Source organism: Alligator mississippiensis, chromosome 12 (assembly GCF_030867095.1).
Source record: "Alligator mississippiensis isolate rAllMis1 chromosome 12, rAllMis1, whole genome shotgun sequence".
Lineage (NCBI taxonomy): Eukaryota > Metazoa > Chordata > Crocodylia > Alligatoridae > Alligator > Alligator mississippiensis.
The window spans coordinates 51,730,188-51,743,497 of record NC_081835.1 but is presented as its reverse complement, the minus strand read 5'-3'; the positions used below and the strand labels follow the sequence as shown (position 1 = coordinate 51,743,497).

The 13,310-nt window shown below is 47.5% G+C and overlaps 1 protein-coding gene across 2 annotated transcripts in view; it reads right to left on the bottom strand.

Moving 5' to 3' along the window:
- Nucleotides 1-13,085, bottom strand: part of ARRDC1 (arrestin domain containing 1) — a 58,414-nt gene extending 45,329 nt beyond the window's left edge. For both annotated transcript variants that reach the window (XM_006273859.4, XM_059715538.1), the window contains exon 1: nucleotides 12,852-13,085. In XM_006273859.4, coding sequence (XP_006273921.1) covers nucleotides 12,852-12,969 — 118 coding nt within the window. In that variant the 5' untranslated portion in view covers nucleotides 12,970-13,085. The remainder of the gene's footprint in view (nucleotides 1-12,851) is intronic.
- Nucleotides 13,086-13,310: the final 225 nt, after the last annotated feature.

The window sequence follows — 13,310 nt, the reverse complement described above, 5'->3', positions numbered from 1 at the left end:
GCATTATGTACAAGGACAACCCTACCCAGGAGCATAGGGTATATATACAAACCTTGCCTTATAGCCTTGCATTTGCTTTTGAACAACTAGTGCAAAATGCTATAGACCTTACTGTGATGGGAAGTACACTACCTCACCAACCTCTGTGTATTTATCCTCACAAAACTCCCATGGGAGGGCAGTGCATTTATCCCCATTTACAGATGGAGAACTGAGACAGAACTAGGAATATGGACACATTTCTACATTGATTTTTATGTGGATATAAATTGTAACAGAAGCAGAAGTAGACAGGCTTGCAGCTCTCTGGGGGTAGCTGTAGTGTAGAATAATACATAGTAATTTGCCATATCTTGCCATTAGAAAGTGGAGGGAACAGGTAACTACTAGGGCTGAGAGAAGCTTCGGATCCGGAGAAGCTTCGGGGTCCGAAGCAGTACGTCCAGATCAAAGTGCTGGCTTCATTAGGCTTTCTGAAGGTTTGGAGCTTCTTGCTGTAGCTTCCTTTCATGTCTGATGTGGATGAAACTTGCAAGGATGGCAACCTCTGCTGAGAGCATGAAGCTTGCCAAGTTTCAAGAAGATTGGTGCGGGGGCAAGGGGAAACTGCACCTCGAGTTGTGGACAGCAAAACCTGTGACACAGGTGACACTATGTGCATTAAAAAAAGGCACAGCAGGGTGAAAGCTGCAGGCCTGCTAGCCCCTGCTGCAGCCATGACACCTGCCAGCTGTGGAGGAGATCGGTGCAGGGGGCTTCTGGGGCCCTGCATCCCTAGCTGCTGACAGACAAACCTCATGACATGGGTGCTTGTGCAACTGTCTGTCTGTCTTGGGGCAATGGATTGTATTAATTCCTCTCCTTAGCCTGTGGTTTTGTAGATGTTAATCATTGCTCATTAACACCTACAAAACTACACACTAAGACCCTTGAAGTTTTCAGCCCCTTGTGCCTTAAAACACATGCAGGCTCATTTATATCACGAGTTTTGCCTGGTCAGCAGCTTGAGGTGCAGTTCCCCCCCCAAAGCCCTGCACCCATCTTCTTGAAACTTGGCAGGCTTTGCAGCCTCACCAGGGACTACCACCCCTGCAAGTTTCATTCAAATCAGACCAAAAAAAAAAAAAAACCCCACCCAAAGTTATAGATATTTAATTGATTTCCCAATTTACCCTATGGCAGGATCTCCAAGGTGGCTCTGAAGCTTCAGAGCCACCTTGGTCAGATCGAAGCGGGAATCCGATCCCGAGCTCCGGATCGGATCCCTGACATCCAAAGCCAGATTGAATAGCTGCCTACTCGCACAGGCCTAGTAATCACCTCTTTGCCTTTACCCAACAGAGCAGCCATGGGATAGACACGAGCATAAATCTAAACTAGCAGAATTGGGGATAAACCTCTACTAGTTACTTCTTTACAGTGGAGTACTAATCCCTTTAATTGCTCTAGTACAGTGTAAAGTAAACCCCTTGGCAGACAAAGTTCTTTGGGTGAAAAGCAAAGTGTAAAGTAAACCCCTTGGATTTTGGAGAGAGAAAAGCTAGAAAAAAAAAGAAGCCTGATGAAAAGGTAGTAAAGCCCTTGGACTGTAACAAAACAACCTGTTACTAAGGGACTCCTTAGGACCCAGACACCATCTACCAGGTGCTTCAATGCAAGTCAGTTGTACAGCCTAATGAGCTGCCCCTTTAAGCACATAATCCGTGTATCGCTTTCCCCCTGTAAGCACAAAGCAGCGTATCCTCTTCCCACCTAGCTGACAAAACAAGCCGGAGATTCACGGAATGAGATCAGCAATAACAAGCCTGAGAAGCGAACAGATCATGTTCTCACACATCCAGGAACACAGGCATTTATTGCTGAGTGATGCCAACTCTATTGTCCTCAATTCAGGACAGCAAAACTAATAAACTCCTCAAAAAGGTCAGGATGTGTGTGTACCACAGATGTGAGTTCAAGGGATTTCTACCTGAGTGGCACAGACCAAGGCTCCTACATACAACAGGCTGGGTTGAAAGAGGAAGGCAGATCAAATTTCACCATTTGCTACAAAAGGGCTCTTGTTCACCCAAGCCTACTCCCTTTTCAGACTCCTAAATGGGAACGGCTTCACTAAGTACAAAAAGTGTGTCCTTGGAAGGGTTTATTTTTTGCACCAGAGTGCAATTATTCACATCAGTCACAACCACCTGATTCACTGTTAAAGTGAAACACAGGGTGCGACAGAGAATCAGGCCCCTTTCTTTTGACAGCATCCGCCAAATTCTTCCCAGCAGCAGCTCCTTTGTTTTGCAGCCCAGGAATTGTGCCATTTGGCATTTATTTTGGCACAGCCTCCTCTTCCTGCATCCTAAGTCCAACCACCTATGGCCCACAAAGTGCATACATCCAAAACACTGGTTAGCAGAGACACATCAAAGCAGTGATGCAAGTACACCAACACCCTCCCAGTGTTAGATCCTGGAAGGCTTCCAGCAAATATACAAAAGGTCTCACAAAGTAAGTCAACTCTTCTCAGTCTCTCTTGACCTCAGAGGAAAGGCTAGACTAGATGTGTGTGCACGCCAAGGCTCTTTTTAGCAAACAGTCACACCACAGACACATACCACCTTAAATCGGCCCCTTTACTGACTGACAGCCTTAGTAAAGAGTGCCGGTAGAAGATGTGACAGCGGAGACTGAACCTCTCTCTTCCAAGACAGGAGGGCCTCTAGCTGAAAGGCCAGGCAAAATGGGAAAGCATCTGCCAACTTGGTCTCCATCCCGTGCATGCAAGTTACTGGCCAAGCTACCTACTAGCCTCCAGCAACTTCTGGCAAGACCCTCCCCTCTTTAAATACAGCTTTGGAAAGCAGCAGCTGGAAAACTCACCCTGAGGCACCTGCAGGCTATTTAGCGTGTTAACTCATGGCAAGCAGAGGCCCAGTTAAAATTCCTCACTGCAGAGAGTGTTTTAAGGAGTGGTCTTTCCTGCACTGCTTTTATTAAGCCACCACACACTGTTTATACATCAAAGCTTATTTAATCAGTAGTCACTATTTAAATGCCCTTCCCCTCTCCTGTTTGACTTGAGCCTGGCAGAACTCTGAACAGAGAAACCAGCCTCCCATGTTGTGCACACTGAAGAGAACCCAGGTCTCCATCATTTACACGTTTCAGATTAGATGCACTCGGAGCCAAAGAATAAAAAAAAATAAAAGCAAACAAACAAAAAAAAAAAATGGAGCTCCTCCATAACTCACTTGCTAGTAAACCCCTTTCATCTTCACTTCTGCTATTGGGTTGGGGGCCTGGGATTGGCCCCCCAAAAGGATTCATACAGGGCACACAGGTGGGTTCTCTTTTAGAAGGATCATCAGCTTTGAAAGAGGCAAGTTTCTCTTCTGGTGGTGGCGCCACAGAGACCCATTTGTAGGTCAGTGCTAGGCACCATTAAGAAAAGGTTGTTTTTATCCAGAGATCCTGCAATACTGTCCAATGTGTTTCTGAACAAAGCAGACAAGTTAAAGTAATCTTTGGATTCTACAAGCTGAAGCCCTCAGACACCGATTTTTCCTACTCACTCCAGTACAGTGTTATCAGGGCAGGTCTATGCTCAGCACTGACCACGTGCTCCATTGACACTTCTCTCCACAAAATACCGGCCTACGCCACTTCAACCCGTCTCTCAAAATACATAGTGTGTTTATGCACAGAAGAGAGGGCAGAGCCTCCAATTCAAGTCACTAGGCCAGAGTGGGGTGAGTAAAATTGCACCTGTTCTACTAGGGTGGCAGTCAAATGCTAGAGATTACACGTGTATATTTGCAAGGCTGCATAATGATTCATACATTTCAGAAGCACAGTGTCACCAGTACAATGTTATTTTCTACAGGTAACAGCTATGGCCAAGGCTAAAAATAAATAAATAAATTAATTAATTAATTAATTAATTAATTTAAGGACAGGCAAGCTGAAAAGGTCAGACTAACCCATTAAAAAAAAAAAAAATCCACTTGATAGTGGCAAGCTGGAAAGTACACCCCTGAAGTTCTGTCAAAAGTCACATCTCACATTTATACCAAGATACTTCCTGCAAGCCTACTCTGCAACCATTTAGCTTCTGACGTGCTCGGTGCTTCAGGAAGAACTCGGATCTGGCCGTCTTATCCAACCCTCAGCTTTTCAGGAAGAACTTAAGGATTCCAATGGCAACCGTATGCAAGTATACAAGAAAAAAACAAACAAACCCCAAAACAAACCAGTATGTTCTTAAGGCTGTATGGATCCAATAGTTGGTTCACCATTTCTGTAGGGAATGCAAGAACACAACGATTCAGTGATGATCTATTCACAGATAACTTTGGGGGATCTACCCAGTATGAGCAAATTGCACTTGACAGCAGAGTGTCGCCTCTTATTTTTAATTGGCCATCAAGGCAAAGTCACAATTGTGTCTGCCTGAAGAGAGTATAAATTAAGAGCGTCCTTTTGGTCCATGGGCATTTCAGCTCTGGTTTCAGATCCTAGAAACAAATAAGAAAATAGCGGTAGAGCATATGCAGTCCCCCATCCTACATACAACAAAATCTGCTGACTGGAGGCAGTTTGGGTTCTTTGTACAACTTCTCCTCTCCTAAGCACTTTCTACTTCCACATGAAAGATTTTAAGAGCCACATGAAGAGATGATTATCTACCTACAGTAGTGATGCCATAGCAGGGCAAGAGGTCTGACAGGAAGATTTGTATTTTTAAAAGGTTGATTAAAAGCCTACACACTAAGGGAGTTTTAGGAGTGGTCACTCTCCAGCAGTTCCCACAGGAAATCAGATAGAAAGGGGGTAGGAGATTCATCATAAATTCCCAGGAAGAACATGCTGCTTGCTCATTTAAAAAGATATGTAAGCCTTTTAAAGTATGCACCTTCAAATTAAATGTTGCCTGGTTTCTACTTTTAGATGCATCATCATTTTCTAGTAAAAAAAATGGGAACTATCACTCCTCCTTTGAGTCACTGATGGGGCACATTTCCCGACTTCCCAGCTATGACTGCTGGTAGACAAGACTGCCCGCACACCTGGCTCAAACTCTCCTGGACACTTTGTACAGCAGCAGCACTTCCTAGTGAAACGCAGGGCACTGCCCTTCTCCAGTGTTGAGAACTTGTACCTTCTGAGAAGTTAAGTAACAAAGCTACAGGTAACACCTATACTTTTGCCCCACCTCACACACCCAAATACGTCCCTCCAGCATTTAAGGCATCCCTTACGTAGAGCCCACAGATGCAACACCTCCACTTAGGGACTTCAGACACCCGCTTCCTGCCCTAGGAAGGACTGGTAGTTTTTGAGCAGTAGTTAGCACCGTCCAGAGTTCCTCCTTCAAACAAGGGAGTCGAGTCCCCTTCTGTCCCCCCCCTAATCTTTTCAAGGTCCATCAGTAAGCAATAGGCTGCAGTAATTCCTTCTCTCCCTTGCTCATTTACTGCTGAAGCCAGCGTGCCTCAGTATCCGTTTATTATATCTGGCAGCTAATCAGAGCATCAGGTCCATTTCATGTGCCAGCCCCGTGGACTTTCCTTTTTTTCTCATGGGAATAGAAGCATAAGAGGGAATTTACCAGCAAAGCTTTGCACTTGGGTGCAAAGACAAGGGGAAGGGAAAAGAAAAGCATCAGAGGCCATCCTTCGGAGTAGTTATTTACATAGTATTTCGGACCAACAAAACAAAACGGAGTCACTGAAATCCCTTTTTGTTCCACAGTTGCAGACAGACTTGACCACAGAAGTTGTTGCTGCCTCACTCCAGCTGCAGTGAAAGTTAATTAATTCCTCCCACTCCCCCCCTCCCCCTTCCCAAAATACACGTCCACATACAGCCTCCTGGAAAGATGCAGAATCATACACAGACCTAACCCACCTGCCTCCTAACATCTGGTGTGGCAAAGATGCCAGAACAGCCCACTTGATTCCGAGCGTGCAGGTGAATGCGACTGCAGATGGGATGGGGCAGAGGGCTCTTTGCAAAGCCACCCGCCATACAAAAATCCATCAGCAGCGTGCATCTTTCTGGACAGCAAGCACTCACATTATCACCAAACTGTTTTCTGCAGTGTCAGGAAGTGGGTCCTGTCCCATGCAGATAACGCAAGAGGTTTGTCAGGGATGACCCAGGTGCCATACCCATATAAAACATGCCCACTCTCATTGGAGTTACTGACCATTGTACAAGTCAGAAAATGATTGCAGGACAGTACAGACTTCTTTCAGCATCTCCTTATGCAGGAGAAAAAAAAAGGCAGAGCTATTTCTGGTGTGGATTCAGGATAACATGATCCATCTCCATTTAGGCTCTCCAGAAGGCAAGAGAGTTCATTTTGAGGCCTGATGAGTATTAATCTGACTAGACACACTTGGGTCATTTTTAGGTCAAAGCTACCTTTTCTCCTAATGTGAAGCAACTCCAGTCTCTTTTTCCAAATCTAGATATACTTATACGCAGCAGTAGGAGGGAAGGCAGGTCAGTCAATCTTGTGCTTAAGGCCTGGGAGCTCAGATGACCTTGGTATTTTAATTCCCCAACTTGACCATCTTTCTGCACCTTGGTTCCTGGTACAGAGTCAGAAGCAATACAAAGTGATTTCTCAAAAGATAAATACCTACATGCTGCGATGATATCTGATCATGATCAGAGTATTAGTATACATAATACATACTGTAAAACAGCTAGGAACTCATTTATGTCTGCTCTGCTGCTTTTAGAAACATGCTTTCAGTCTCTTTGTTCTAGTGGTAATTGGGGAAGCAGGATTGTTATTTTAAAATTATACTTCTTCCTACGGGGAACTCAGTTTGACAACAGAAAGGAGGACTAAAATAATCTGCTTCACTGCTGGAAATCAAAAGTTCTTAGGATGCCGAAAGCCGAATTCTACACTATAAAACCAAAGCTAACTACTCGCTTAAGTATACCTTTGTAGTGTTTACATTCCAGTAACTTGGAAACCAATTTCCATGCTCTGAAGTAGATTCTTTCAACCTGGCTCCGTTTCCAGCTGTCCAAAAGCCAGCTTCCTGTTAAGTTAATTATTCTTTGCATGCAAACATATTTGATGATGTAGCTGTTGATGTTAGGTGCAGCCATTAAAATCCTGTGCTTCCAATGGAAGTTTCCTGATGGAGGCCTAGCAGTTTTCCAAAAAGGTCCTCCACACCTTGAGACATGTCTCTGCAGAAATGCTTATCTATCAAATAAGTTCCCATTGTGTATGGAAGGCAAGTGGACCTTTATGACTATATTGCATGATCATATGGGAGGGAGACTAATTTCTTAACACCTAGGCTTGCATTTTACTGTAAAAAGATGTGTCAGTACTGAAGTCCTGATTTCTGAGAAAATACTTGAGGCTTCCAATGTTTGAAGGCAGGCAGCAAGCCGAAGCTATCTACATTTCAGTCTGCCGTGCCATCAGCGATAGCTTTCAACAGCACCACAAAACAATTAGACTCCCCGTTTTAGCTCCGGCTGTGCACGCACCCAAACATGGAGTGATATGGATCTCTTCTATTGTACATTAAAATCACTGAATGTGTAGTTAAGATAGAAGCGATTCACTTAGCTGTCTAGAAGCCAATCCCATATGGGAAAGTTACACCTTTAAGGCTTCAGGCCCATTTCCCAGAACTCAGAAAAAAAAAAACCCAACCCCCCCCAATCTTTCAGACCTTTCCCCACAGGGCAGTTTATTAATCCAACTAACAACTTTTGACCACCACAAAAGCTACCAATGTAGGCTAAAAGGGCCAAAAGATATTTATTTTGTGTCTCACTTTCCCTCTACCCCAGAGCTAACCTCCCTTTTGACATCCTCCCAAGTGAACTCTTTTATCCCTGTATAGGTACAGCAACCCCTTCCCTAACTGGGTTTGGGAAATGAACAGGGCTGGCAGGACCCAGGCTCTATTAAGGGGCAGACCATCCTGTTACAATCCAATAAAAGAAACAAGTTGCATGCCCCATCCGGATGCCAGCATCCTTTGTGAAACAAGCAGCCAGCAAGCTGCCAGTTGTTATCCCCTCCAAGGCAGCACCACTTTTAGCCAGACAGGGAACAGAAAAGGCCATCAACCACAAAGGAAAAAAAAAACCCCCACAAAAATCCTTGCACAGCTGCTCAGAGTTGTTTAGACACCAGTAGGCCAAGAGCATAATAAATATTACTTAAGGTCAATATGGAGGATGTGCGGGAATGAATCAGCTGGCCTTCTGCAGCCAGCTGCCATTGGCCCTTCATCTGTGCTGTGCAGTTGGACAGACTCAGGCTCTCAGTCAAATGGACCCGTACCAAATCCTGCCCTCTAGAACAAGTGCCACACTCCCTTTCTGTTCCAGCTCTGTGGATTTGAAAGAGCCTCTCAGGCTGCCAGAGGGAAACCGGGCTGAAGCTGCCTCTCCCTGCAGTGCTACAGCCAGAGGGGAGAGCAGAGCTGGCTGCTCTGGAAATTGCTGAGTCAACCAGGACCCTCCGACCAAAGCAGCTGTTATGCCCAAGGCCATCGCTGCACACAATTAAACAGTCAGACTTGGCGAACTGCCTCCATCAGCTCCTAGTGAGCTTTACAAGACACCCTGCTCAGCATGTTAAAACCCATCACTCCCACCTTGTTTTCCAGCTTGCTATCAATGCAGAGAAGCTGGGCAGTGGGGGCGAGAGAGGAAATCCCTGCCTAGCTTGTGTTGGGCCTCAAGAAGTTTCTCCAAATGAAATCCAGAGCTCACGGTAGCAACACGATACACACCTTTTCCAAAAGGAAAAACAAACAGCTCACACAAACTTATCTACTTACATTTTGTGTCAGAAAACCATGGCAAAAAGCAACTGGGGGGTGGGGGGGAGGGAGTTTGGAGAAAGGAGAAGGGTGGAAGGGGGCAACAAACTTGGGATACACTACAGAAAACCTAACTGTTAGCCTCTGGGCAAGTTGGGGGCAAACAGGGTCAACAGCAGGATGTACATCATTTCTCACAGTAGACTGTGAATCAAGGATCTAGAGTTTCCTATTTGCCATGAAAAAAAATGCAGATTCTCTTTTAAAGGGAGGAAAGAAAGATGGGAAACTACAGGTTTCATAGTAGTCAGGCAGCGTGGTGGAGAGCAGCTTCCTGCAGGTAAGTCTTTGGGGGAGGGCAGAGGGAGCACATGTGCCCAGTGGGGTGCGAGGCTGCAGCCTGGCTGGACCAGTTCCAGGCAGAAGCAGTCTCCATGGCACAGCAGGCAGGACCTGGCAGGAGGAAATGCTACACTGCCCTGGCCACCAAGGTGAAGCACCCCCTGCCCGCTCAGCAGCAGTGGGGGCACAACACCACACCCCACCTTGGCAGCCATGACAGCATGGCGCTCCCTCCCACACTGGGTCCTGCCTGCTGGGCCGTGGAAGTGGCTACGGCCTGGAGCTGATCTAGCATGGTTACAGCCCCACGCCCTGCTGCAGTTATAGAAATCTGGGGGAGTTGGGGGGCAGGCACCCCCTCTACTACATCACCTGCATCCACACAACGCCCTCCCTCCCTCCCCCCATTTTCTACACACTGCAGGGCTGAAGGCCTGCAGATAAGGGATAGCAGGTTAGGAGTAAAGGGCACCAGCAGGGCCCAGGGGGCGGGGATGTAGGTCAGGAGTGAGGGTCACCAGCATGGGCAGGGCACCAGCATATTAGGGCTGTCGCAGATGAACCTATGTCCTGATGAGTGAAGAGGGCAGCTCTGATATTCCATGATAAAAAAAAACCCTCCAAAATATAATAAAATAAATTCTAAATATATAGATAAAAGTGATTGAAGCACTGGTAGGCTGCCAAATTACTGTAAAATTGTAAATATAATAAAAAAAAAAAAATTGTGTTCAACTGATACTTAATATGTGTATACACACACTTTGTTTTAATAGCAGAAAACCACCCCCCACAGATTTTGGGGGGGGGGGGGGGGGGTTAGAGTCAGACAATTTGGGATTTTTTTAAAATCAGAGAAAACCAGGATCCCTGTTGATAATGCAAGGGGCTTGCTGAACACTACAACTCTGACCTGTTCATAGAGGCAGGTCCTCAGGAGAAGAGGAAGAAGTTGGCAGGCTGGGCTGGGAACAGGAAGCAAGGGGCAGAAGTCAGTGAACACTCCATTAGGAATCTCTCACTCAGAGGAGTGTTGCTAGGAAGTGGCATTCCCCAAGGAGACTGTTTTACAGCCAGAGCCCATAATTTACTGGGAGAGGAATTTAAGCAAAGCCTTCTGGAAGCTCAGAGATCCAGGTGCAACAGGAAAAGTATTTAAAAATGTGGGCATACCTGCTCACATAGGCCAGTGACTGCCTAGAAGGCTGGGTGCTTTCCAAGCAGAGTCAATTGAATTAAGATCTCTGCCAACAAGGGATTACCAGTCTAAATTCTTGGGAAGGTTTCCAAGATGTAGAGATGGAAGCAATAATTGCAAGAGAAGTGAGCAAGACTCAGACTTATAGAAGGAAAGAGATTTTGCATTTCTATTGTACCAGGGATGAAGTACTTCACAAGGACTATCTTCTCCCATTTTACAGTGAGAAAAAATAGGTACAACACATTAAATTGCTTGGTCTAAACATCACATGAACAGCTCATGGTGGAGTGGAGGTAGAATCCAGACTGCTTCACTCTTCTACCCTTCTCAAGTTTCCCTAAAGCTTTCCATCACTGTCAGTATAATGCAAAGTTCATAGAGTCTGCAGGACTGACTGTCCAAGGGATGGCAGAAGGGTCAACAAGATTTTCAATAAAGTCAAGGCACCTGTCCTCACACCACAAGCACCAAAGCAGCTTAAATCAGCACTAGAAAAGATTTATTCCCTTTCAAGCAAAACTGCAGATTCATTAGTCTCCCCTCCCACTAAAGACAGGGCCTTGGAGTTAGTCTTGACAACTTCCCAGGGAGAATTCCAAATAGGGGTTTCACAACAGCAAGGATCTAGAAAACTGAAACAATTCAGGACTCATTGTAAATATGCTACAACCAGAATTTTACAGTTTTAAAAAGCAGGTGCCTCTTCTCAGTTATAACCTGCTTGTTTGTATGGTTATCAATTCCTAGATTCCAGCCAGTGACTAGCACAGTGTGCAGCCTAGGTCTTCTCAAGTCCACTTCACATGTAACCCATTTCCCCAATGTCCAAAGAAGACTCGGCTCTGGCAGCTCAAGGTCACTATGTCCACAGTCTCTAAAAAAGTGACAAGACTTACACTGCCTATCACTTTGGTTGGTCACGGTCACTGTAAACAAGATACTTTTTGCTGAATGGCTTAACGACTTCTGAGACCACCACAACACCGTCGCCTGCTCAGAGCTTTGGAAGGCACTGAACCACATGCAGGAATTAAAGGATGCTGGAAACCCGAATGCCAGGCTCTGCCTTCCAGCTTCACAATTTGTCAGGTCTCTTTAACCTCATACTTGGATAAATACAGTAGTCAAGTCAGCCTAGCCCAAATGTATTGACACTGTTGTGAACTAAATTTCCCCCCCCCCCCCTCAACCTTTAAAGAGGGAGGAGACAGAAATAAGTAAATAAAAAAATTCTCTGTCCCCTCCCTCTTAAAGGAGGAGGCGGAGGGAGGGAGAGATTATTATGCAGATTATATATAATCTACCTTTGCTCTTCCCCCTTTCCCAGACTTTCCAGTACCCCTTTTTCTTTAAAAATGTGAAATTTCAATTCAGAATTACAAGCTCAAGGTACTCCCCTTGCAGCTGCTTTTGATGCATCAAAAACAGCTACATTTAAGACTGGAAGGTGGAAAAATTAGATACTAGGGCAGACACCCACACACACAGTTTGGCCTCCTTCCCAATAGCAAACAGCTCCTTTTGGTTGTAGTTCAACTGTTTTCCCCTACAGTTCATCTCAGCTTGCATAAAACATGCTCTAACTGCGTGTTATGGCCATGGACATAAAAGGCGGGTTAGTTTGGCACGTGACCTGGGCACCTTTGGATTTTTAACTTCCCTCCGGTCCCACTCAACACAAGTTGGGACCAACCAGCAATAGGTCAGAACTCGGGTCAAGCTTCCTCCTGCTCAACAGCTTGAACTAGCAGAGAGAAAGGGTTTATCACACCCGCTTACTTGGGAGTTCTTGTGGATCCTCTGCCACACCTGCTCTGGACACAGGTGTCAGGTCTAACCGAGTCTGGGAATGGCTGGTTCCAAACCCTGGAAATCTGTGACTTCAGGGCAGGTTGGCTCCAGACCACCATCCCCACCCCCACGGGAGCACAGCTGAGCTTTACCCTCAAGCACATCAGCCCCTACCTATGCTGGGGCGCAGCGAGCAGTAACAACCCCCCACCCCCAACAGCTCGGTGCCTTCCACACCTAGATCCAACCCAGCTGGGAAGCAGCCAAGCCACCCTCGCCGCAGGGATCCCAGCCTCAACCCACAGCCATTAGGGCTGGAAAGGACCTCGGAAGATCATCGAGTGCAGCCCCCTGCCCCAGGGCCAGCAAAGACCAAGGGAGCCCAGCAAGATAAGCGTCTCAATGTTTCTTTAGAGAGTAGGTGCTGCAGAGGGGCCCGGCTCACGCGCGCGCGCGCGCACACACACACACACACACACACACACACACACACACACACACACACACACGCGCGCGCGCGAACCGGCCGAAGAAGAAACCCGCAGGGCCGCGGAAACCACGGCTGGGACTTCGCTGCCTCCCGCCAGGGTTAGCCGGCTCGCCGTCAGCACGCACGGGTCTCGGCAGGCGAAGTTTGACGGCAGGCGGCTCCCGCCAGACGGGGGCGGCGATGGGGGCGCGGGGCCAGGCGGGCGGGGGCCGGCACTCACCGCGGTACTGCAGGGCTCCGGACAGGCGCACCGTGACCGAGCCGGCCAGCGGCTCCCCGGGGCTGTAGATGACCCGGCTCTCGCTCAGGCGGACCTCGAAGAGCTGCACCTTCCCCATAACCGAACCGGCCCGGCCCCGGGGCTCCGCCGCGCTGCAGACGAGTCCCGGCTGCTGCCGCCGCTGCCGAAGAAGAAGCTGCTCTACCTGCTGCTGCTGCCGCTCCAGCGCCCGCCCCGGGCCTGCCCCTTAAGCAGCCGGCTCCGCCCCGCCTCCCCCGGGCGCAGGGAGCCGCCCCCGCCGGCCCGGAGCTCCGCACCTCCACCTCCCTCTTGCTGCCTCCCGGGGCCCCTTCACAGCGGCTTCTGCGGCTTGAGTGGTGGGCCCCCAGCACCCCTGGGTCAGGAGTCACCTGTCCTCGAGGCACGGCGGCCTGGAAGCAGCTCTGTGCGCCGCTGCCC